The sequence below is a fragment of the Neodiprion lecontei genome, chromosome 3 (assembly GCF_021901455.1).
Source record: "Neodiprion lecontei isolate iyNeoLeco1 chromosome 3, iyNeoLeco1.1, whole genome shotgun sequence".
NCBI lineage: Eukaryota > Metazoa > Arthropoda > Insecta > Hymenoptera > Diprionidae > Neodiprion > Neodiprion lecontei.
Window position 1 is genome coordinate 5696697 of NC_060262.1, and position 27731 is coordinate 5724427.

The 27731-nt window shown below is 41.3% G+C and overlaps 1 protein-coding gene across 2 annotated transcripts; it reads left to right on the plus strand.

The window, feature by feature from the left end:
• The first annotated feature begins 263 nt into the window (after positions 1-263).
• On the plus strand, positions 264-25948 carry LOC107220268 (zygotic gap protein knirps). Of its 2 annotated transcripts, none has more exons than XM_046734228.1 (3): positions 264-785; positions 5336-5413; positions 22004-25948. In XM_046734228.1, exons 2-3 carry the CDS (start codon positions 5336-5338, stop codon positions 23138-23140), a joined length of 1215 nt encoding a protein of 404 aa, XP_046590184.1. In that variant the 5' UTR covers positions 264-785; the 3' UTR covers positions 23141-25948. The 2 variants fall into 2 exon arrangements, with proteins under 2 accessions (XP_046590184.1, XP_046590185.1); XM_046734229.1 differs by lacking the exon at positions 264-785 and adding an exon at positions 1552-1775.
• The last annotated feature ends 1783 nt before the right edge of the window (positions 25949-27731 follow it).

Here is a 27731-nt window from a genome sequence, read left to right on the forward strand (position 1 = left end):
TGACGCGAGGATTACATGCGCTTAAGGATCGTCGCATCCTGCGCGCTTTGGATTAAAATATTACAACCGGAAATCAACGTCATCGGTGCACGCGCACAAACACGCGTGCCCAGACGTGCGTCATCGTGACACTTGGATATTGTTGCACGCACACGCGTGCACGCGGGTCATCTGCAGTGACCACCTGGAGTATCGTCGTTTTTAATCGGGGTGGGGGTGGGGGTGGGGGTGGGGAGGAGTGGGAGGGGGGAGGGGGAGGAAATCGGAATTCTCAAACGGAGGCGATATATAAAACAGAGTTTTCACGATTGTACGAGACTGTTTTTTCGTTTTTGCATGTGTTCTTTTTTTTTTTTTTTTTTGTACACAGTTCCGTTGTTTGTTTTTCTAATTTTAAACATTGTTCGCTCTTGTTGTGCTTCGAAGAGAGAAAACTCTTCGAGGAGAGTTTTTAATAACCGGTGAAGAAAAAAACCGTGCAGGGTTGGTCAGCGACTGTTGCAGTGTTTATTTAGAATGATATTTTTAAACCGTAACGAAAAAGTTCAACTAATAATTGATCATTATTTGTGGGTGAAAATCGGGTGATAATAATCGGAAGAAAGCTTGTTCGGAGCTACGTAAGTGGCGGATATTGATAAGGCGAGATGTTTTTATAGACGATATTTCCAATGACTTGATGATTTGGTTGGGTGTCTAATAGAACGAGACAGACTGTTCAGTGTGTTGTTACCGGTGAATATAATATCACAAGTCAGACGCCATCGGAATACGTGTCGTTAAAGGTCGGTGAAATTGTTTTAAATACCTAATAATCGTTAGATAACGTCGATAATTTGTAACGACGAAATCAAAAAATATCTTGTAATCCCTTTTTCTCAAGATCGCGACTCGATCGTGCGGCGCGTGTCTTATTATAAGCGAGCATTAAAGTCTCCAGTTTTCCCGATGGAATCCCGTTCCAAGCGAGCTTTTCACCGTCGTTACTTCGAATCGTTCTCTCTTCCGTGTTTTGCGAAATTCTTTTTCTTCATTTTCTCCTCATTGTTTAAATAATTTCCTCCCCGCCTCTCTGTCGTCCCAATTTTTTTTTTTTTTTTTTTCTCCTTTTTCTTTCTTTCCAACACGTGAATATTCGCGACGCACTTTACACACAGCTTTTGTTCTCAAGACACAATGCCGAATGATTGAAAGTACCGTTCGCGTTATTTCAGCTGAAACGTATTCCACCGATTTACACAGTTGAAAGAAATGTCGTCGGGAGTATAAAGAACTCGACGTAAATTTTGAAAAAAAATTCATACTTCGCAACTTTCTAACATTGTTATTGGTCGAAATTTTCTTCTTTCTTTGAGAAGAAAAAAAAAAAGAAACAAAAAACAAAAAACATTGCATACATATTTCCGAATCGATCGTAAATTTCAATAACATGCAATTAATCGCGAACGTAATTTGTACAGCGTGGCGTATACTTTTCTTTTTCACAATAATTTTTTTTTTTTTTGTTTTTTTTTACAACTCTTTTTCGAAACGTCACACCGCGTAACATATAACGACAGAGACGAAAGCGTAACAAAAACATATCGCGATATTTATCACCATCCGCACAACGTATAATCCCCATAATATTTTCATCTTATTCTCACATTGTGGAGCCCCTCCCCATAAAAGCCCTGCAGCTGATGACAATGCAGTCCACTCAACCTCGGGCGTTGCCTACTAGTCAAAACGAAATTGTAGCACCGCACGGATACTATGAATAAGGATCACGGACGGTGCGTATATAGAACCCCGTAATAAATAAGAAAAAAAAAAAAAAAAACAACTTGGCGAGGAAATGAATAAGAATAAGCCGTGCATGATTTCGCCGCTATGTAACACAGAGAGAAAGAGAGTATTCTTACTACGGCGTCTAGTCTCCCATGTCAAAATATATTTATTGCTCCCCCCCCCCCCCCCCCCCCTCCCCGTTCCCTGTTTTTTGGCGCGCGCCCCAAAGTCTGCGGTATGTCAAGAACCATTGTCGACCTTTCTTACGGTTTATTACGTACCTACCGGTGTTATTCTCCTCCTCGTGTGCTTGACTGCGGATAGAATAATTCCTGCGGCGTTGATACAGACGTTGGTAACGAGTCCTCGGGGCAAATCGGGCGCAGAACAATCAACCGGGTGACGTTTAGGGTCGTGGTACTGAGCAAAGGGCGCGAAGGGCTCGGATACGCCGATTAACTCCTTCGGTCACCACGTTTTCGAGTCAATATTATGGTCGGAATTTTGTTATTCGACGGTTGTCGGGCTGGTTGATCGCGAATTCGAAATCCAAGTACGGAGTAACGAAGATCGTTTTAAGTTGTAAATAAACTGTGATTAAGGTAGGACACGAACGTTGATAATTCCGCCGGTTTTCCAACCAAGGGTGGTAAAATCGAGGCGTTTAAACGTAGGAGAAACGTGAAGAAACAAGGACGAGTGCGACGTGACGAACGGACAGAGACTCGCCGATCGTTATATCAACTGGGGTTTCTAATCATCATCCACGGGAGAATTCCGTAACGATGCGATAGGTCGGACGGCGATCGTGATTAATGCGGAGATCGATTTCGATTCAAAACCGATATCCGATTTCAGGCTGCCGGGGGTGAAGCGATCGGTTTCAGTCGTCGGTTGTTGTTTTTGAGAACGTGAATTCGACGCGCCCCGAAATTCGAATTCCTCTCGAGTATTCGGTACGAGGAAAATCTTGCGCGGTTATTCCCACAAGTGAATAAAGCGGCTTAGCTAAAGGGTGCATCGTCGTAGTTTCTTTGGTAGGAGATCGGTTGCGTTAAAAATAGGATCGGTCATGCCGCGCGGATAGGAATAAAGCGGGTTTGTCGTCCTTGCAGCGACGGGAGCTTAAACGGCGGGTATAAATGATCCTTCGGAAGGATATTAATTGTCTTTAGACTCCCGGCAGCAGGGGTATTGTGCAGATTGCGAAAACATTAACTTGAAGAAGTCCCGCGTGTCCCTGGGGAGCTGAGGATCATTTTTCAAGGACTTTGTATGAACCGAGTCTTAGAGATTCTAGGTATAACTTTACCGTACCGAGAAACCGAGGGACCTCTTCTTCTCCGCTCCTCGGAACCCGCCTTGGTCCGCGATCATCAATCAGGCTGATCGTTAAAACCGAATCCCAGAATACAAATTGCGCAAAACTGAAAGTCATTCTCGAGGTTTGCATTATTATCGAACCCGCTCGTTGTACGTATTCACGCACAAGTTCCGTTGGTCCGTTTTACCTTTACGAATGAATTCCATTATTCCATATTTTTTTTTTTTATTATAGGTCAACGAGAAAAACTGCCACAATAATCCTTAGATCCTCGTTCAAGACATTTTCACAATGGATTCCCTCCATTCACGATGATCCTTGCCCGTTCACCGATCACCCAATTCCGTGCCGTTGGCGTGTTCGCATACCTATCCATATAATACTTGCGCAAGAATCGAAATATGTCGCAGGTCGCAATTTGTTTCACCGTCTTTCTCTCCCTCGTATTCTCTGTTCTCTAAACTTTCGTCGCGAATCCTCGAGACGCCGAGGAGTCGAAAGGGCAAAAAGTTGACGAAGGAATTGAATAAAGGGCTCGAGCCCTTCGTTCGTCCGAAGAAAAGAACAAGCGGACGAAGGGCGAGGGAAGGGGGGAGGGGTGGGGGGGAGAGAGGGCTAAAGAATAAGATAAAAAGAACAAGTCTTCAACACCCGAAGACAAACCGGATGAACCCACGAGTTTAATGACGCGTAAACAGGGGCTGCTGCCCTTTTCACCCTTCGGCCTCGAGCAGCGGTGTAAAAACGGGGTAAAGTGCATTGTGCGTCAGGGTATATGTATATATATGTATATATATATATACAACAAGAGGTATAATAGGATCAGATCGCTTTGCCTGACCCGGTCTTGTATTTGGAGCAGGTAAAAGCGAGGCAGGAACGCGTCGCCAACTTCATTAACGGTCGAGTGTTTGGCAAATATTGACTCGCCTCGAAAAACTGGGCTACTGGGTGTTGTTTGACTTTACGGTTTCGTCTAGATATATACCCGTGAAACTTACGAGCGTAGCCAAGTACATATAGTTCGTCGAAAAGACTTAGCTTCCACGTTTCCACGTCAATTTTTACCGAATCTTTCTTCGTCTGAAATGAAGTCGGGGATGTCGCGGGCGAGAAAAAAAAAAAAAAAAAAAAAAACTAACCAAAAAACGTTTCACCGTTTGAATTTCAGCTCGTGCCACGTATCGCGCGTTCGCGATAAACGCACGAGCTTGTACCGAGTGTGCATAAATGAGCGCTGGCGACGTTTCAACGCGAGACCGGATCTCTGACCGAGCTCCAATTACGTCAGACTAATTAAAATAATTCGGAACGTAGCGTCGGATTGGAATTTTATTCTGGAGAGAGAGCTGGAAGAAAAAAAAAATTTTTTTTTCTTTTTTTTTTTTATTTGGTTTTTTCTCCTACGTTATCAAATCCATTAGATTCACGGGTGACAAAATAGCCGGTGATACACGAATGTATCGATACTTTGTTGCAGGGTACCTTTAATATCGAAATAAGTATACTCGTTTGGATCGATCTAAACGGTTAAATAGCAAATGTTATCCTATGCGGAGCGACGCGCGTTTGACAACCACCATGTTTTATTTCCAATTAACTCGGATTTAACGTATAAATTAGCAGTTAAGTTATCGGCGCGTATTTTATGCCCCGGGAACCCGATGATAAATCAAAAGGCATGTATGCGTGTATATATATATATATACAGATATATATGTATATATATATACATGCGATAATGTAACATCGTTGTATCGGAGCTAGGCGGGAGTAATTAGCTGGGGCAGCGTTAGTTACGCGTTACTTTACGTAGCTCCGATCTTCGTTGTTTTTATTAATCATTTATTTCTTTTTTTTTAATTTCGTATTTTATCACCACCATCGAATAGGAAATGAGGAGCGAGGCGCGCGACAGAAGTGGGACAATTTAGAAGAGACGGAAACAAACTGCGCGAGGCAGATGTTTAAAATGTAACGCGGTTGGACCCGGTAAATTAGACTTATCAGATTCGGGGATAATTTTATTCCACTCTTCGCAAGAACGACGATCGAGTTGCCTCGTAGCTTGCACGCAGCTTGCCGTCATCCCATATGTGCAGCTTGCTTGGGTTTTCCGACATGAGCCGTACATTTTTCACCACTTTCGTGTTACAGGCACATATTTATCACATAATTGCGTTTTGTTGTTGTTGTTTCTTTCCCCCCCCCCCTTTAATGTCCATTTTTAACTTGTTGCAGATGAACCAGCAGTGCAAAGTCTGCGGCGAGCCGGCGGCAGGCTTCCACTTTGGAGCTTTTACGTGCGAAGGATGCAAGGTAAATTATACCCGAGATCAGGTCTTGATTACCACTCGCACTAATTACCGATCGAGGAAATTATTAGTATGCGGAATCAAACTCGATGCAGTGTTTCTTTCTTTTGGAAAAAAAAAAAAAAAAAAACTTCGAATCGTAATTATAGTCGCCGAAAACTATGGCTTCGTATTGTAACTACATACTTTCCTTATTTTTTTTTACTTTCAAAACAACTCGCAACGCAAATTCCAACGAGATTGCAATCTCGAACAGTGATGAAAGTCACTCACATTATTTAAGTTCGGTCATCGGGTGTTAAGAAAACAGGTCTCAATTCTGAATTGCGATTTCCAATATTCGGGAACATTTCATCGGCAACCTTTAAAAGTTTTTCTTACGCAATAGTGAGAGTTATTACAGTTTCAAGATTCGTCGAGTTAAATAATATGTTATGAAAACATTATTGTGCCTCCAAATCAAACCATCGCATAGCAATGACAAAATCGACGTTATATTTCTATCTTTACACAGACGCGTGTGAAACTTGGTATATATTATTAGCCTACGGGACGTTTGTTTATCAATGATTTTGAAACTGAGAGAAACTAATTTTGAAGACTCTCAAACAGTTTGTGTAATAACTGATCAGAGAGCGAAAACTTTTAATGCAATTTTAAACAAAACTGATATCGGCAGAATTTAATCTCCGTCCGACTTATTAGTTAGAATTTACCGTTTGTCTTCTTGATACCATATTTCTGAATTCAAATTACGAGAAAATAAGTAATCCGCGCCAGACTTTTTACCGTTGCAATTTGATCCATTGTTGAAAATCAGAAAAACCATGTTTCGATTCATATGTTATTCATTAACGATCCGGCGTTGAGAAATTTCGTTTTCGCGTAAGAGAGGCTGGGTTATTTTGTCACCAATGTTTATCACCTCGGTTAAATTGTCGAGGAATTTCGTGCTTATCGCCAAACCGCGATAGGCGTAAATGACGCTGGATGCATTAATCGGAATTCCGAGTGCCGCACACGTGTACGACACGATTTTGCCACGCGCCGAAAGTGCGGTACATAAACTGGCCCAAAGTACACGCGTGTTCCAAAATGCTTTTACGTTTATACTCACCGGGCGAAAGAAGGCGTGTTGGAGTTATTCCTCGGTCGGTGTTTTGCCGACGGAACTTGGGTGACGCCGATGAATTTCCATCGATCGATCCGAGCTGCGCCGACCTGCGAATCACGACTGTTGGGAAAAAGGCAAAGAAGAAAAGAAAAGAAAATAAAAGAGAAGAGAAGAGGAGAGGAGAAGAGAAGAGAAGATCACCTCGCGGGAGCTAAGCTGGTAATTAATTAAAGACGTTCCTGGAAGAAGTCGGTTAATCGGTTCACCGAAGCGACGAGACAAGTCCCGGCTCCCTTCGAGAAGAGAATATTCTCTTCGAGGCAGTCTGTAGTTAGCAACGAATTAACGAACCACGGGACAAAGGTGCCCGAGCAACAATCAGCCGTCCAATTTTATTATTTGGCCCATTTCCCGCCGGATTGGCGGGTAACTCTTTTCTCCATGAGACCAATCCAGAGTTTATCGACTCAGAAATCGTCCCGCGATTCGTGGCACACATCCAACCAGGGAAGAACGAAAGGCGCCCGGTGATCGGCACGCAGGCTGTTACTCCAGTTTAAAGAACCCGAGCTGATAGGCCAAGGCGAATCGTCAAAGTACACCGAGGAAGAGGCCCGAGTCCGGCTCGAATCCGTAAGTGGAATACCGAGGGATCCGAGAGGGCGGATTGAAGGCGTGTGTATGGACACGGAGAGAGAGATTCGACCGCGTCCAATCGATTACCGCTGATCATGCTCTGACCATCCGCAAAAGATCGATTGCATCGGCTCTCGGATCCCACGAAGAACGTCGGCTTCTTAGACACTTGTTGATTCATTGACTCGATGGGTAACGGAAACTCGTACCACACTGAGGAAAATTCCATTTGTTACAGTAACTAGAAAATTTGAGTAAAACAGGTATCGTTGAAAAAAAAAATGTTCGAATATCGTTGGAATTACGAAAAACGAGGTACGCGTAACGATTTTGCGCTATCGTCGATCCTTTTTTGGTAATCGCAACGCAAAATCAGTTTCTGAGGTTCACTCTACTTTTTTAGCTAAACAAGGCTTTAACGTCAATTTATTCTTGCACAAGCGTTAAATTTCCGCAACAGTTGCAAGAAAATATAGCAACAGCGATCGTAATGACAAAGAATAGTAACGGATACTAGATTTTCCAGTAACAGCTAGAAAACTAATTTTCATTTTCTACCTAGAACTATATTCTTCGATTGTGGTAAAAAATGAAAATAGTTAAGGACTGAGCGGTAACCGTAACTAAAAATTTCTCTCAGTGCAGCAGTTCGTATCTTTCTGACTTTCTACATGAAAATCGTGAAAAATGTAAGTAGACCATTTCGTCCGATCGGAGAGTGAAAATTCCTTTTGAGATTCGAGATGTGAAAGCTGCAATGGTCATCGGTGCAATCCGAAAAGTCGAGAGTCTTTAAGATGAATACCAATGGTCATTAAAGTGTCCCGAACAGTCCAAGTTTCGAGGAAAAATGATATCCCGGTGTTCCTTGGGTAAATTTTTCCCATTCAGGAACGAAAATCTCGATCATTCCGATCGGTGATAACGAAAATTTGGACCAGGACGTAGAGCGAACGCTGTTAGTGAAACGGCGTCGTTGTGGTTTCAGAAACAGGGTGTTCACCTCGACTCTCTTTATATTCAAATACCAATGTATTACACATAGCGAGTCGGATATCGGTTGTGAATACCAAGCGACCGAGAGCTGCCGATAGTAATTGGACCTCATTAGGGCAACAACGAGCAATACCTTACGTCCATCCATTTCCTGGATAGTCGTAGGACTCAGATAACGCGTTTTAGGTAAATTAGACTCTACGCTTCCCAGCGTTGTCCGCCACTCTGGAACCATAAATATTATACCCGCTCCGCGTTCTCATTCGACGTCCCGAGTAGAACCGCGCCGACGACCAACTGCCTCTTGTCCTCTTTCCCTCCTCTGAAAACCCCTCGCCCAACGCCTCACCGAGGGGATATTTTTCACCTCTGCCTTACTCGTGTCCGGACAGTTTCCCCCGGCGATGAGGCCCATTCGTCATGAGCTTTCGAAGCCACGAAACTCCGGAGTCATGAAATCCGAACGGTACCAACCGGAGTTAATCGACTTTGGAGAAGCACTCCTTTGCACCTTCGGCTCGGATAGGTACAGTGCGTAATCAACCGCTCCTCACAGAACCTCAACAGCCTTGACCATGCGGTGGTTATAAGTGGGAAATATCGTCCATTCACGGTAACTCGACGTCGTTCACAAGGAACGAACCAATCTCTTGAGACATTCTTGGGGCCCGGTAAAAGGGCCGATAGTCGGCATTGCTGCTCCTGCGGGACGGTCAACACCAATTAGAATGACATTTGAGAATATTCAAAATAATTCAACGAAAATGAACAGCGCGAGCGATGAGGCGAAGTAGCGCTACGCGTTTCATTAGCATACTAACTACTCCTCGAAACTGTGCGTCACGCGTGAAATAAGTGCGAGGCGAGAAACGTCCGGAGTGGCTTTCGAAACCTTAACCTTTTATTTGGTAAAGTATGTTCCTCCGGGTTACTTTGTTATTCACATTCCTTCTCCGCATATTCGTTGCCACGTAGCTACCAGTCTTTCCGTTTATGCAGCAGCATATAATATGACGCGAAATGTGCGTACCGCATGAATATTTAGGGGCATGAAAGGAGCCTCTTCACTCTCTGAACCAATTTGCAAGGCTTTAGCGCGGTTCCTTGCCGCGGGTCAAGCGAGCTACTCGAAGCAGGACAAAATCCGAACATTACAACAGAGTTCGCATCGGTTATCCGGGTCGCGAATGCCACTTGTCATGCAAATAGCCACGAAGCTGTGAGTGGACATTGTTTTTCCAGCAACACCATCGTCACCAGCTTCAATGCACGAAATTATGCGCTTCCATTGTCAAAATTCCGGACCACACCCCTGGAGGCCTCGATACGGACGGTACTCGAGCCTCCGGTTGGCTGGTGTGATTCAGAAGATGACATATTCGTCGTACCGATAGCTACCGCGATGAGACAATGCCGACATCGACGTATCGGGGACACTTAACGTCTGTGAAATGTACGTTCGATACAATGAGAAGCGGCACGAAGCGAGGAGTCGGTAAGTCGGGACATGTGGCGCCACGGATACCGATCGTTGGAGGATCGATGCAAATCGGGTATCGTTACGGGGGTCGAACGGTTTTTCCCCTTCTTTAACTTTTCGCCGATCGTATTGCGCTGCGATGTTTTTGCCTTGAACTAAGAGGGTCGTAAAGTCGATTACGCCGCGGAGCAAATCTCCCCGTGATATCTTCTCGGTACAATTAGCTCCCTCATAAAGAGACATTAGCGCGAGACGCGTGTTCAACACACGGCAAGAATCTGGGCATCGGATTCGCGCATGATGATCGTTCCTCTTGCGCATAGTGCGCTGTTGCAGGTTGAGTTACCAACTCGAAACCGGCGATCGGCTTCAGGAGGAGCTGCTGTGGCTTAACTGCTGCCATTACGGCTCTAATTGCCCGCCATTTGAATACCCGGAGTGCTTCCATGTGCCCGAGAGTCGTGGATAGATTGACCGATATTTCACGCGCGTGTATTCATGCAACCTACGAAGATCGTTTCGACCAGCTGCTGTTGTCTCGATCGGCGACGGCTGCGATCCGGAGGAATCGAAGAACCCGACGCGGACAGGAAGCCGTTCCGATCGTACCTGCAACAATTTGTTGCGAACACAGCGCGCGGTCTTCATCGGTATAAATCGCTCGCCGGTCTCGCTCGCCGATTTATTCCCTCGTTAAACTGTCATAACAGCACGGCGGCTGCTTCTTCGTCGTAAACTCAAAACCACCCCGCCGATATATTTTCCCCGTGTAAACCTCTCCTTCACGCGGCGACCGATTTAAGCCTGAAACTGATTATGCGGCCGCTTCGTTTCACCGCGGAATTTATCAAGGAGAAAAAAAAAAATAAAAAAACTCTGGGCACGTGCGCGGGGAATGAAATTATATTCAATTTAAATATATGCTCAAAGTCGTTCGAGGAATCGGTTATCGATCGGCTCAAGTTTTGAAATCATGAAATTTTACCGAAAAAATCTTACAGAGGTTATCAAAGCTTGTTGTGAAAATTCATCCGAGAATTCGAATCGAATGATACAAATTATGATAATTTTCCGATTTACGATCGAACATACTTTCGATTTATCGAATACTTGTTTAAATATTCCTCGGAATGTTACGAACGAATCCAATTATCTAATTATACAAATTATTCCATTGAATAATTCCACCGAATTCCTGCAACAAGTATAAAATCTGTCAAATGTAAACGGTAGAAAATTGTCGAAGCATTCTTTTCTCACTGACTAATTGAGTTACATCTCCACGAGCAAAAATACTACCACCAACAACAATCTGATTTGCCATGTTACAACATACTCAGACTAACGATACATTGTTTGAGTGGCGTGTAATGACAACCTATTTCGTTCATAGCACCTGCAATTCCACTCGCAACTTAAGACAACGAGGCTTCGTTTCTTCCAAGTGAAAAGAGCATCCATATAAGCTTCAGCAAGGATGCCCAAGTTGAATAGCTGCTGGGAAAGGATGCCAGATTTCAAACCGAGTCGTTCGAGGGACAGACATCAACTCGTCCGTTCAGGAGTTACAAGACACATCTCTCCGAGTGAAAGCTAAATTATTAGACTCTCCTCTCTGCGCACCCATCGGCCAGAGGGCGCCGGTTCACGACGCGGGTCTCGATGCTCGTTTGCGCGCCGCGTTCCGAGATCGAATTCTAACCTAAAATGCAGTTTCAGGCATCGAATCAACGATTCGTTGCCCCCGCGTTAAGCGCAACTTGGCTACAAAGGTACCGCGAGTGAAATATTGGCGTTTGTCAGTTATTGCTACATTTCGATCGCCGATTTTCGGCTCTACAACCATGCGAAGTGACACTCGTGTAGTTGCGAAACTTGCCACCAGAGGGCAGAAGTGTCGCTGTCGCAGCGTACCGATTTTGAATGACATTTGACATAAGCAATGTCATTTCAGAGTTCTTACGGCCAATTTCAAATTTGATTCGCATCATTCGCATATTGGGTGCGAATCAAATTTTTTACATTAATAGTTGCCTACAATGATCAATGGATCAATGGACACCTTCAAACTTTTGCAGGATTGATTTTTCTTCTTTCGCTCGTACTGAAAATAACTGTTTTGTTTTTTTTTTTTTTTTCCTCCCAATTGTGTCACCTTTGTCGACAAAATGCGTTATAACGAGTCTGAGTTTATCCACGACGGCTTATGCTTAAACCGGTATTAGAAATTGGTTTCACATCTTTGCTGAGGATGATTTCAAAATTGTAAAAAAAATTCTCCTTCATATCATTCAATTTGCGGGTTTGATGTATTTTAAGAAGTTCGTTTGCGAGTAAATGTAGACAGATAAGCTTCTCCTTAGCTTACATTGATAAATATGACATTTATTGTACCTGCTGTGATTTCATTCGAAGACTTTTATCACCCTTTTTGAGGCATCAAATTTTTTTCTCGTCATCTCTTTGATTGACTTGATTTTTGCAAACCACAAAAAGTCGGCTATACTTAATTGCAAGATAAACTTTCTTGACAGTTTAGATTATATTCTTCCTTTCAAAACGACTGCTACATTAGTAACAAACTTGAGGTAAATTTTTGATAATACCGAGTTCTTCGTTTTTAAAATGACCGAAATCGGTGTATTCGAAAGTTCCTCCCAACAACATCGAGATTAAAATAGTCTTTGTCCTGAGAAAAATAAAAAAAAAAATCAAATCTACTATTGTGATCCGAATCCTTCCGAAAGAAATATTTCACAACAACTTCTTTCGAATAACATGAAAAACAAACGACTCATAAAAATTTCACCGAAAGCCCTGCTCAAGGAATCCAAGAATTCAAAACCTGCCAACGGTTGACCGAATTGCATCTGCGATGATTCAGACGTCAAGTCTATAAATTTTTACCTAAGAGGTTATGTCACACAATGGCGGAAAAGGGAATCTCTATTACGCAAGTGATACGCGGATTATAATAATATATGTATATAATATATATATATATATATGTGTGTGTGTGTGTGTTACCCGTCGCAGTTTCTCAATATCGTTCTTCTTACCCAACGTTGTGGCGGCACGGCGCGCGTTGATCGTTCAAAGAAAGATCGTTGTTTCGCGTTTGAACCTGAACGTGAGGCCATTAGGGTTGCGCCGCTCGGTGTATCCCGGCGCATTTTAAACGATTCCGAACGGACGTACGCCCTTGGCCGGGTGGCGGCGCGGCTTCGGTTCGCCTCCGATTGTGGCAACAATAACTCATTGAGCGTGATCTAGGGCGCCTACGTGCCCCCCTTTGGGCCCCTTCCCCCACCCCTCCCGGGCCCAGGGCCTCTAACGACGCTCCAGTATTCGGTCCGGCGCACGTCCTTCTCGCCCCCGAATACCTACCGCTTTAAGTGCCTCCGTGAGCGGGACTGATTCGGAAATTAGGTGGCGATGGGGGAGGGGGGGGGGGGGGGGGGAGGCATCACCCTGCCATCCCCGCTCCGTTTTGCCTCTCAGGCCCCACCGGGCCCCGTATTGCGCCTAGTTTTTGGAACGAAAACAAGAGTGAATCGGTGCTGCGACCGATATTGGCATTCGGCTCACACAACACGCGGCATGTCCAAGGTCTCTTCTTTACCGATGACATCATATTGTTATATCTACATACATAGGTATACATAATATTGTGGTATACATATATTATAACGTACATACAGGTACGAATAGTGTGATTGGGGTCTTTGAGTTGCGAAAAGATCGAAGTGGTTCGCATCGGTAACTATCGCTTTTTTTTCGGTACGCTTACAATATCTTTGGATCTTTTTGTTTCGGTACAAAGTATAAAGCTTGTTGGCGAAAAATTTTTCACATATCGTTGGTTGATTTTTCTACATTGCCGAAATTCGCTTCGTGATCTTTCTCTTCGTATCCTCGTAACCTTTTTTTTTTGTTTTTTTTTTCTCCTTCCGATGCCGCCACGCGGAGGCGACTCAAGTCAACGACTTGATATGATTTCTAAGCCGCTCGCGAGGCCCCCGCACACTGTTATAACGCTGTTTTGTACGGGTCCGAAACGAGGAGGGGACCGTTTGAATGGATCGGCAACGCCGGCATGAAAACTGGAATACAGAATCGCGACTAATCCTGATTCTGAATCACTCACATAGGCTTTTGTCTGACGTGGACCAAGCCATACGACGTAAGATTTTCGAATGCCGGTCGAAAGCTGGCAGCAAATTGTAAGGCGATAAAAATTCCTTGCTAAAAAGAAGTCGAATCTATGTTGCAACATCCGTATTTCGTTAAAAAAAAAAAAAAAAAAACCAGCTTATCTTCATACGGAGAAAATATTCTAAAGGATTTTGAGTAATCGCTGTTTGGTAGATCGACAATGCGCCGATGATTTAAGAGGCCGTATTTCCTTTCAACTACAGTTTACAAGTTAATCGTTTGTTATTTCAATCTTGCTTTGCAGTTGATTGATGAGGGATTTGGATTGTTGCAACAAATTGGCGGTACATTCGCGAAATTCTTAAGGAGGAAAGTTTAAACTCTCGGCTAGGCAACTCGTAACATCGGGTTAATAATCTTAAGTTTCGCTTCCAATTTGGACATGATGTGAGTTGGCCGTATATTGTTAAGTGCAAAAACAAATTGCGACGTTTCACAACGTGATTCACGACACCCACAGCAACGTTTAGAACGGCCATTCACACGAGCGTTAAAGCTTCAACCAATTACTTCGTCTTTATTGAACCGAATTATTACTGGAACGTTAATTTTCGTACGGAACATGTTTTTTTCTACTTATAATTGAAGAAAGAAAAGGATATTATGAATAGAAATCGGTGGCTTATTTTTACTTCTTTCTCCACTCATTCTCGACTTACAAATATTTGATTTTTGCTTCAAGCAGCACCGGAGTGAGAAGAATAGGTTATTTATCTTTCGTTTATATATAATCGCAGAATAAGCGAAGAGGAAAAAAAATACTATCCAAAGTCCAGACACGTATGAAACATTTAATCTCGAATCAATAAATATGCGATTCTTTTTTATTGCCGACTGAGACAACCTGAATTGGCGAGCTAGGCGAAGAATTTCGTGATACGTATAATCGTTTACCTATTCGCGAAATTCTCGTTAAATCATTACAAGAATTAATCGCTGCTTACGTATATTCATATCTTTTTTTTTCCCCCACACTGTACCTACACTGTTTTATTTCTTACCGGGGTATAAAATTACGTCGAGGAAAAAATCCCCGACGCGTGACGTCAACGAGATTTTTTTCTTTTTTTTTCTTTCTAATTCGCAAGCTTGAAAATGTTCGTACGTGTAAAAACGTTGTTTCAAATCTCTTTTTCTTTCCCTAATCTCTCGAAAAAACGAAACTTGTTGTAAAAGGCTCTATGTGGAAACAAGAAATAAATACGACTCGGTATTAAAATAATCAAAAACTATGAGAAATGATAAATGAAGAATGAAAAATAATTAAAGATCTTAATCAACCGGAGGAAAGAAAACCAAAACCGCTCAAGCAACGCGATTCAAAGCGTTTAAATCAAGACCTAAACGTCAGCGGTGTGTTTCCTCGAACCTTCATCGCGCCAATTATAATAATCATCCAGTCTCATCCTCGTGCACTGATTAATTGTCATGCGGACGTCGTAATCCACGCGAGTTCCCCGGACTAAATGACTTCCGCGAAAGCGTTATTTCCCGCATCTGGATACGTATGACTAAGGCATAATAGATACGCGAAACGCGTCCCGTAAAACGTTCGCACGAATTGACACGGGAAAAAGTATAATTCGATCGCTGTGTAATGTAATAAACTGAAATGGATTATCAAAAATGAGGCATAAAAATATTTGGTTGAATTTACATTCACCAAGATAATTATAACATGGACTACAGACGCACTGTTTTGTAGTAAAAATTACAGTTATTTCGGTAAAAATGACACATTAGCATGTTAAAGTTACATTTACTATAATGTTCTTTGAACTTGTCGAATACCGCAATCCCAGTAATTTTTACTCCGAAAAAACTGTGTCCCTATAATTACCGCCAAGCATGCAAATCAAACAGGTTTTATTCTCCCGCTGTACAATTTTGCAAAGATTTTACCTTTTTGATTCGCCGTGAAAAAATTTTCGATTTAATTTTCCATTGTATTCAAATTTTGCAAACCTACGGAGACTGCAGCTACTATTTGATCGAAGCACGCGTTATTTTGTCGATCAGAGAAAAAATATTTCCGGTTGCGTATAATGTAAAACGAAGCGATAAATTAAAAAAAAAAAAAAAACAATGAAAAGAAACACGAAACTATCAGAGCAAAGGAATGTCGGTTAACGGGCAATTTCTTTCTCGAATAAGGAAAAATAGCGAAAAAGTAGCAAACGAAATATAATGTAATCGATCATGGGAAACGTCATCGTGAATATCCTCATGTTTGACTTACGCAATTAAACGTAAAAACACACAAATTCCACCTACGACTGATAGATCATTACATATTGCTGTGTGTGTGTGTGTGACGAAGAGCTATGTGCGAATAGCCGCGCGTATAGGCGAATCGGTGTAATATATACGTGTAGAACGCACACACGGTTCGAACGGCCGTTTCACATTCCCACGACCTTAATATAGATTCTTGATACGCGTCCGAGAGAGAAAGAAAGAGAGAGAGAGAGAGAGAGAGAGAGGATACGGGCGGAACGACTGGCGAGAGAAAAGGACGGAGGCCGCGGGTCCAGCGGCTGAGAGACGCCGGGGATTAAGAGAGACGGAAGAGGACGCCGCTATTTTATCCGGCGTGGGAGGGACGAGGAAAGGAGGCGAATATCTTGCCTGGCGCACAGGTGCCGAAGAGGGAGACGGAGGACTGCGCCGATCTATTAGAGAACTCGGGAACGACGACGAACTTGGGGACAATGAATCTGAGAGGGATCATTTTTTTACACTATACAGTTATGTTGGCGACACAGAAGAACCTACACTGACAATGAGGGAAATTTTTAGTTACGTTTACCGCTCGGTCCTTGACCATTTTCATTTTTTACTACAATCGAAGAATATAGTTCCAGGTACGAAAATGAAAATTAGTTTTCTAGCCGTTACCGGAAAGTCTGGTATTCGTTACTATTCTTTACCATTACCGTCACTGTTGCTATATTTTCTTGCGACTGTTGCGAAAATTTAACGCTCGTGCAACGATAAATTGACGTTCAAGCCTTGTTTAACTAAAAAAGTAGAGTAAACCTCACAAACTGATTTTGCGTTGCAATTACCAAAAAAGGATCGACGATAGCGCAAAATGGTTACGCATGCCTCGTTTTTCGTAATTCCAACGATATTCAAACAGTTTTTTTTTTAACGATACCTGTTTTACTGAATTTTTCTAGTTGTTATAACAAATGAAACACGTCAACAAGTATTCTAAGCTTAGATTCGACGGTCATGGGTTATGTTATGTTTATTGAGATTGAGTTTATTACGCGCTCGGCCGACTGTGGCGCTGCAGGTTTCTCGGTGCTGCCAACATAACTGTCGAGTGTAAAAAATTAGCCGTCTCAGATTCATTGTCCCCAAGTAGGTGGACGATGCACTCGGAGAGGAGGATTGTCCTTGATGGAAAATCGTGGGATTTTATTGCCCCGTTTGTCGTATCGAGAAGCGATAATTTTTTAAAGTTCTAGGGGGGAAAATTGGCCAATATTCAATGTAAACTCGTTGTTGAATTAGGAATTGGAAGCATATCGTGTGGGCAATATTTGATATAGCGAAATCGAAGAAAAGATTTCACGGACTGTGCTGAGGAGAAGTTGATGATTGATTCGTTGCCTACTTGATAATGTGATACGTGTTCATTTCATAATTCATTAAAATAAATATGACTCAGTCGAACGAAACTCACGTCGGCTGATTCAATCTCAAATCAGTTGTGTGTAAACAGATATGAAGATGATTCGAGAGTGATGACTCAGTTGAATGGATTGAATCATTTTTCTTGATTCATTGTTCAAAATCATTCACTTTTTCAGTCTCAAAATCCGACCACTGAGAGTGAGACTAAACGAAATTTCTCGAATATTCTACGTACTATCAGATATTAGTTTTCAAATGTTGCCAAGTGAGGTCGAATTATGGAGATTATTTTTGAAATTTTCGAGAACGTTTTTTGGGAAGATCGGTCAAAATAGCTGTAAAATTTGACAAAACAAAATCATCGAAAATTGAATCCCAATGAAAACGGTCAATGAAGCGATAGAAATGCCGTTCGATTGGCGGAAGAGTGAATAATGATTTAAATCGCTTTAGGCGAAGCGTAAGGCCACGTACAGTAAACGGAAAAACGGCTTTGAGCAATTCTTGTTCGATGGTAAAGATACAGACAGATATATAGCAATGCGACGATCAAGTTTCGTGTAAAACGCTCCAAACTTAAAACGACTCTAGTCGCAGGACCATTTACGGATCGGTACTTACGATCGGTACAAATTTGTCGTATTGATCTGGAAAATTTCTCGTGCCCAACCGGGTTGTTGGATTATATTTTAAATCGAACAGCCTGGCTTGCCCGGAATCCTGGACCGATTTGTAACGCCATAAGACGCGATTTCTTGGCCAGTATATTTATTGTCCACGGTCAGCCAAGTGCGAAAGACTTTTTCAATTTGCGATTTGATTTTTGACGATTTGAGGTCAATCAACTTTCAGAATAAAAAGCCTCATGCTGCTGAAATAAATTTTTCGATTTCAAATAGCGGTGAACTTCAAAACGTGCGAATCAAACTTCCGTCCAAATGAGAGGACAATTATTTCTAGCCTCGAGTTGAGCAACGAGTCGGTATTACACCTGCGGATAGCATGTATTCGAGATCTGTGACATTTTCCACGAAGTGAGAAGCTATCGGATAATAAAATTGGAAAAATGCCTGTCGACACAGGAATTCCGTTGTTTTTTTTTTCACGAGAACCAAAATCAGTCGGCATTCCACGACGGAAAAGGCGTTTCGTTTAGTAGAGTGGAAATTTTATTTTCGCACCAGCTTTAATTTCGCACGTTGCAAATAAACTCGCTTTCTGCTTACTGCACTTTAGAACGAAATACTAAAATACGCAATATCTTTTGATTGCGTTGTGATTCTTGTATAAATTGTCTTGGCAAAAATTTCCGTTCGGAAAACTGTCTATTACTCAATAGTCCAGTGATTTTTCAAGATGTAGAAACGATCGATGAATCGTTAATTCAAATCGACAATATTATACATATCTGATAGTCGACTAATTCTTTCAAAGAGATATTCGAATATAAATTTAAAAAAAAAAAACGAAAACTCCTACATGTCTGAAAGCTTGTTTTACTAGCTCAAAAGTCTACAAAATTGTTAAAGTAAAAGCAAAGAAAATTGGTTCGCTTTTCAAGATGGAGAAAAATAATCGTCGTCTGGGGTGAAACTTTTGAGATGATATTGAAAATCTTTGTAACGATGTTATTCAAAAAGTGAACAAATCACGAAGGAAATCTTGACGCAGGTTCAAATCGCACCGGCTTCCGGAACAAAGCTCTGCAAGGCCTTTCAAGGATGATTTCGCGTCGAGCTTTCGCGAAGCTGTCGGGAAGTTGTGGGTTTCGCAGGTTGCCCGGGAGTGTGTGAAATGGGTCAGCATGCCACGAGGGAACTGCTGCCCTCTTTCGTCTTTTAGCTAGGCTGACGATCGTCGGGCGTAAAACGGGCCCCGTTTCTATCCCGCGGCTTATCTCAATTATATCGGAGGGACAAGCGAGCGCCCGGCGGACCGTGACGCGGCGCTGAAGTCGCGACCCCAGCGCGGACCTCGGGGCCCGGAATCCTTGGGCCCGGGCCCAGATCCTCACGGCGCACCGCAGCGCCGCGCAACGCCGCGCCGCGTACAAAGAGATCGGCTACGCGTCCCGAAAGCCGATCGTAAATTAACCGGCGATGAACGGCCGAGGTCTCGGTTATTCGCACTTGCTTGTAAGCCGCGGTTTATCGCTGCCCAACAACCGTTTAACTTTACGATCGAATTTGCTCGAGCCCTCCGATAGATTAGACCAACCGTCGGGATAGTCGATCTTACCGATCTCAGGTGGTAGCCCGAAGAAATCGAATCGAACTGTCGTTTTCAATATCGAATGTTGCGAGACTCAAAAAGCCAGTTACCTCATCCTTTACCTAGTTACGGAGCAGATTTTTTTGCTATCGCAGAAACGGTTTTGTTTAAACAGAGGTTTTATCCTCGACTTGCAATTAGCGGACAGACGTAGAGCGTTTGAAATAATTCTTGGAAGTTTGAATATTAAGCATAGGTCGAGAGATGTTTAACACGTCTTTTCTTTGAATACGACATTTCGCTTTCACAGTCCCACGAATTTCACGGTTATGTTTATTTCTATACGAATGCGTTACAAAATCGAGGTGTTAGAACCACGAGCGCCTGCTAATTATCACTCAAACCAGTCCGTTTTTATTTTCTGCGACTCTTAACGATTGCGTAAAACTAATGATCGTTTCGCGCGTTAATTTCAATTGCTTCATTCCGTATCATCTTTCTCTTTACCTGTCTCTCGGTACGGGGATTTAACGGACGTTTTTAACACTTAGTTTTGTTGCTCACTGGAATTATTATTATCATTATTATTATTATTTGTTTATTTTTTTTTTTTTTTTTGCAATACTCGGGAGATTCATCGCATGCGATTAATGTAATTCAAGCGTGCGTAACAACATAGTTCGTGTAACTATCATCATCAAATTTACGTCGGCAAATCGCGGCTGTTATTTTGTAATTCAAGGTGTTAAAACCGGATCTGACTTTCAACTTCCGGTTGTGCAATCCAAATAATATTATTCACGAAAAATGGCATCGAAAGCAATAGCGTGCAGTAAAGTAATCGATACACTGCTTTCACCGATGCAACTTTTGGCCCGTGAAAACTTATGGGATAATAAAAACTTCGCTTTCCGGTGGTTGAAATTACTCGTGAAATTATCACTCGCAACGAATGGCAAGAACGACCAAGTCGGCATAAACTTATTTGAACGCATAAATACCGAAACCGTTAACGCAAGCATCGTAACGACAACTTATATTCCCGATTAAGAACAACCGGTAAAATGAGCCGATTTATGCACTGGTTTCAGGTTTGGTCAGAGTTGTCCACACGGCACCATTTTTCATGAGTTTCTCGAAACTTCGCTACCGATCACTAATTGGGGACGCGAGTGAAAACTCGAAAACTACAAATATTACGGTGATAAAAAAAAAAAAAAAATGAAGAAAAATGTGTGTAAGGTTAAAAAAAAAAAAAAATATGTAAAGAGATATTACATTTTGAATAAAATCGGCAGCCTAATGAGTTGTTGCGAATTTGACTTCAAAACGATGATATTTGAAACACCGATCTCAGGCAGACGGACAAGAATTGAAGAGAGTGTCATTTTTTCTTATTTCAATTGAGATGAATGATCCAAAAAAATTTTTGTTGTTCTACGAATCCATCAAATCTGCCAATCTTTTTTAATCTACGTCATGTCGAGTAGAAGTTCCGGGTTGGCCGGACGGTAAAAATTGATTGAGGGTATGCCAATTACGGTCCCCCCTCCCTTAGTGTTTTTTCAATTTATTAAAAACAAGTAGCAGACATAACGTTAAACAAATTTTTCTCATAGAGTTTGACTGATAAACATAATCAATCGGCATAGAAACTTTGAGTTGGGTCGTAAAAACTTAAATTAATATCGAGTTGGTGAATTTCTCATCACTGGCATAATTTTCATAGCGAAGGTGTTAACGAAACGCACTTAGTAAATCGGCAATTTAAGTACAATATTTTTCGAGAGCTGCGTAGTTGGAACAAAAATGCATCGATTTCTATTTATCTGATTTTTTGACTAATAAGCAAGCTTAAAATATTCCAAAAAATTGTTTCGATTTAAAAATCATTAATTCGTAAGTAAGCGATCTGAATCCTTCGTGCGAACACTTGTTCTTTTTTTTTTTTTGTTTTTTTTTTACATCTCTTGTCTGTACACTTTTTCGACGTGCTCGAGGTTATCAATAAATTATTAAAAATTCAGGGTTTCTTCTCAAAGTGTTGACTACATTATCCAAACGTTGGTGGATTAAAAATTTTTGAAGTATTGTTCATAAAAATTGATGTTTGGAGAACAACTGTTCTTTAAAAGTCCCAGTGTTCATATGAAGGGTTAAAATCACGATGTAACAGATGTTGAATGGAAAACGAAGTAATGAACTACTACGTGCTCCGTGATTGGGTCACCTACCCTACAGCTACTTCGCATGGTTTATGATATTCTAACCTCAAGTTTACGATTTTCTGATTACAGTCGTTCTTCGGCCGGACGTACAACAACCTGGGAAGCATATCAGAGTGCAAGAACGGAAACGTTTGCGTAATAAACAAAAAAAACCGAACAGCGTGCAAAGCGTGCCGTTTGCGAAAATGCCTGCTTGTTGGAATGTCAAAATCGGGTTCACGTTACGGTCGTCGTTCCAACTGGTTCAAAATCCATTGCCTCCTCCAGGAGCAGTCCAACAGTACGCAAGCTAGCGGGGCTCACAGCACGGCACCCTACGGTCCCAGTTTTCTTCCTGGTTTTCTACCGCCACCGAGCCAGAGCCAGTTGGGCCTTTACGGCAAGGATGCGAAGGAGCGCGCATCGCCGAGCCAAGAGGACTTGGCGCTGCAGTCGCACCTTTTACACGTGGCGATGCTAAAGCACGAACGTGAGAGGGGCAACAAATCTCCCCACCCTGACGACATCGCGCTACAAAATCAGCTCCGACTTTTGGCCTGGCAAAAGGAGCGCGAACGAGTGAGTCAGCAGCCTCCGGGAACCCCGCCGAGGAACGAGACGCCCCCTTCTTTCGCTTACGCGAAACACCCGGCATCCATGCCCCCGATATTCCCGCCAAACTTTGCCGAGAGGGAGCCACCGTCGAGTCCCGAGGTCTGCAGGCCCTTTCTATCGCCTTACAAACGGGCCGCCGAAACGCCGAGCGACAGTGGCGCCTCTTCGGCCGGTGAACAGGACCAGGACGACTCGCGGAGCAACTCGGCGATGAGCTACTTCAAAACGGAGGCATCGCCACCACTTTCCGAGCGTGAATTTCCACCCCGAAAGATAAACGCCACCGTAACTCTAACCACCGGCTACCCCCACCACAGTTTGGGCCTTGTCACCCCCGCGACTTCCCAGCACTCGCCGAGGGGTGGCGATCTCCTTCTCGTCAGTCCGAGTCCCGGCGGTCTTGCCGTCGAACAGGAGGAACCCATCGACCTCAGCGTCAGGCCCGTTTCGAGGGCCTCGTCGGGACTCCGAGCCTCCCAAACTTCCGCGGAGGACTCGGCCAGCTCGAGCAGCGTAAGTACCGCCAAGGAGGAACCACCCGCCGTCAAAAGTAAACCCCTCGACCTCACCCTCGGGGTTAAGAGGCCCGCGGAGTTACCTATGTCGCTTTAGGGTCCCAGGGATCGGTCCCGCTTATCGTAACACAATTTTATTGATATTATTAATATTATTTTTATCATTATTACACCTATCACTATGATTATCATTATTATTGACAAGGTTATTTTATATATACATATTTTTTTTTTATGATACATGGGGAAAAGACCGGATCCTAGGGGAATCGGTGGTCTTTTAACCTCTTATGCAAACATGTGTTCAATTTGTAAATACCGCCGTGTAGTGCGAGATTTATAATTTTATTTCTTGTTTCTTCTTCCTCTTCTTCTCTTTTTTTAACTTTAATTTCTTCCTATATTTTTCTTTCTCGTGCGAGTCCACTTTTAATTTATTATCCCGAAAATTAAAATACGTTATCTAGACGTAAATACGTAGTTGAATATGTATGTGTTTATAATTAAAAGACGTAATATTGAGGAATACGTAATTGGTATGATAATAGAAAGTTATTATGAGAATTGAAGAAATTTATATTGCGGATATATCGGCCAGTATATATATAATAGTTTCGGTGCCTTAATATATTGTTTCTCAATCTAGTATATTATATAAATATATTATACATATATATTACATATATGTAAATGTGTGGGTATGTCGATATTTAACCATTATGCATAAATTCTAACAAATGTATATTTTTTCTATTTCATTCTACACCAGGAAAATAAGTTATTGGATTTGATCAATGTTAAGTGATCTAAATAATCCATGCGTTTGCACAGTACTGAGAATACGTTTATTCAATGCGACTGTTTATGTGGTTTTGGATTTTAAAAAATCCGTATTCCGGACCAAAACAAGCGACTTTAAACTGTCCACGATTCAACCATCGAGCTATCCATTTTCATACTGCAGGTTCCAACTTTGCAGAGAGAAAAAAAAAATATTAGTATCCAATTCGAATTTCGAACTACAAATTCAGATTCGTGATTAACGATTCAAAAGCCCTCAGTTATCGTATTACGTGAAATTATCACGATTTGTCTTATTTTGAACGACTATAATGGATTCGACATTACAAATTTTGAAAGTCTGAAGTTGATTCAAGCGAAGTTGTCGTTCCGAAAGTTCCAGTTTAATATTACGAAATAAATATGTACTTGTTTTAAAAACAGTAAACCGTTTTAACCAAGAAGTGGTTGATTTGAATGAGAAATTTTTGGAATCAAATAAACTGAAAGTCAAATAAATTAGCTGTTTGGTTTGATAACTTTATATGTTCTCAGCGTTGGATGTGTATTTTTGATGTACGCATATGTGCATTACATATATGTAAAATATTGAATGCGACGTAGGAAAAAGAAAAGAGTGCGCGGTATGAATGAAGGATATATTTGGAATTGATTCTACGTATAGCCTAATTATTATTGTATTTTATTTTATTTTATTGTGATGATGCAAGGCCAGTAGACACCTAAGGTTGAGTGGTTGCAGTTGTAAATATAATCTTCGAATGCTATAAATAAACATATGTATATACATCTAAATATACACTGCCGGCCAAAAGTTTAGGTAGACCGGGCGAAATTTATTTCCGCACTAAAAGTTAGATAGCGAAATCAAAAATAAATATAATCAAAGAAATCAAACGGCGTTTTAAAAAACATAAATTTATCTTCATTTTGTTTCTGCAGAAACTTCTCTACAATTTTTTTTCACCCCGGTAAGTATTTTTGACCATGGCCATGGAATTATGAGGTCTAAGACAATCTATCACGAAAGAAAATTTGTTTATCCTTTCATTTTTAATTAACTACAATTTTTTAAGGTTAAAAATAAAATTATTCCAACAATTTTTCCACAATTTTTCATATTTTTAATTATTTTGTAATTATTTCAAAGTTTTAACGTATAAAATTTACTGAATATAAAGAAGTTCGTATTTAAAAACTAGGCATAATTATTATTCAACGTACTCAAGGCATGTTATGTTTAATTATCGCGAAAAATTGAATGTATCGATAAATATCGTCTGATCGGCACAAAGGCGATTTTTTTTCCTTAACGAAAAACTCGGATACATGAGGTAAGAGACGTGATTGACAATTTGCTTAAACTTTTTTTTTACAACTTCTTACCCCTTCCAACATTCTCTCTGAAACCCCCCAGTTATTCAGTCACAGCATTTTTAAAAAAAAATATCTTTTTCAGTTGAAAATGCAATGCTGGGGCGAACAAAAATCGTACAAAACTTTCTAAAAAACGAACATGTAGGTTTTGATATTCTTTTTAAGTTCATCACAGAAACAACCAAGAAAAAAAAATTTCTACAGGTTGTAGAGTCAATTTTCGGCGTCTGAAAAAGGTTAAAAAACACGTTCTGGGGTGCGAAAAAAAATATCGACAATTTTCTAAAAAAAAAAAAATGAAGATAAACTTGTCCTCTTTAAAACGTCGCCTGGAACGTTTGTTTATATTCAATTTTTAGCCAGCTATGCAACTTTTAGTGCGGCAAGAAATTTTGACTGGTGTACTCAAACTTTTGGCCGATAGTTTATATATATACATATATCGATGGATATACATATGTACATAGATTATTTTTTTATACTTGCTTGGTGAAGCCGACTTTTTTGATATTTCGTTGCAATTTTTTTTACAACTATTTCGTTCCCCCATATTCTTATTTTTTCACCTTCTCCACAACGAATCTTTATTAAATACTATTTTCTCCAATTAATCCAAGAGCCTCTCAATAATATAATCTGTAAATAGTTAGGTATTAAGCGGTGAAAACTATGAGTGGCAGGCCAGTACGTGTATATCAATGGAATAAATATTTTTGTTCAATCAAAACCGATTTCACTGTGATTTTCATTCAACCCACCATTCTTACAATTAGAACCATATTATTCTCTCTTCGCATCGAACTGAAAAACCAAATACAACGTTGTCTGTCGGATACTTAAAATCGAATCCGGTTCGTTCACAGCGGATATATGTTAACATCATTCCTAATCCGCTCGCGAAGCGTTTCGCAATTCAGCGACAATTCCGATTCCACGCGATACAAAATAGCCGAGTGCTTTTTTTTTTTTTATTCTTTTTTTTTTTTTGTCGAAAACGGAATATTCGGTTTCCGATCACGTGTAAAGTACTCGGATCCCGTAGAGACACGTAGCGACCTTGAATAAATTTCAGATTACAGAGTCGTAATACGTTTACCCGTGTGTGTGTGTGTGTGTGTGTGTTTGTGTGAAAATTATTTCGAATCGATTTATCTCACAACAATTACGTAACATATTTTTTTTCCGTAATTTCTTTTTTCTCTTCTTCCTCCTTTTTTTTCGTGGCGTTATTTTTGAACGAAAACTGGGCGAAACGGGTTTCGGTGATCGGAAGCGTTTTTTGCAAGCTGACGGAATTCACCTCCGGGTAACCGTGTCGCGGGTCACATACGGCAGAAAACGCCTGCGGAAAAACTCGTGCGCATGCATAATCTAGGATGCAAATTACGCGAGTCACGATTTGGAATTGAACGCGCGCAATCGAGTTTCGAAGGAGGAAGCTTACTAATGTGTACGGGAAAAGGTGTTTCCTTGTTTTTTTTTTTTTTTTTTTCTATTTTTGGTTTTCCCAAAAACTAAGAAGGCCGATCGCAAATTACCATATTGATGAGCGTTGATTCAACGCTTTGAAACAAATCGAAAATCATTTAAATAAAGACGAAGAGAGAGAGAGAGAGAGAGAGAGAGAGAGAGAGAGAGAGAGAGAGAGAAGGGAAAAAACATACTGAAAATGCACAACTTGTTCCACTGACTCACGGTTTTTCTTATAGCCTCCGTGCTCGGTTCAGGCACGTACTACTCGAGCTTATAAATGTGTCTCGAGCCTATCGAACAATCGCTGGACGAGAGTCAAGAAAGTAACACATCTGTATCGGGCGCATGTAGTCCAGACGTGTCCGGATCTGGTAATAAGTTTACATTTCAGGTATTCTGGGTTATATATACATGTGTTTTTCACAAGGTGCAAGCTTATGACATTCGTCGCGGTGCAGATGAGGATTACATCGATTAGTAGATGCTTTGCGGTCTTTTTTTTTTTTAGCTTTAATCCAATATGTTATCGATAGATCAATTTCGAAGGGATGGTGATTAATCCAAATTCGGGATACAGAAATTTCTTGTGATTTCAGTGGTAGAGGTTATTGTTAGTATTGTAGTCAGACAGTGTGGAAGGCCTTAGGCAACCATCTATTTTTTTCCCTTAAAATGCATCTGTAGATTAGGGTATTCCATAAAAAGATCTTTTTTAATTTTGACCTACTCACTGCCTAAATTGGCTAGAAATAATTCAAAAATAATTCCCTATTTTGTTCCTATTTTTTATTTCAATAAAAATCTGTCGAACGGATTTCGATGAAATTTGGTAGAAGGGGTTTCTTTGGGTTACTAATTATGAATCTGAACTCAAAATTGGAAAAATCTAAAAGGCGGATCCAACATGGTGGACCAAAATTCAAAAAGTCATCCGCATTCGGTGAAACTCATTATTGAACGGTTTTTGAGGTCACTGATTTTGAGCCTGCACTCGAAATCACGAAATCCAAAATAGAGGATTCGATATCGCGGGCCAA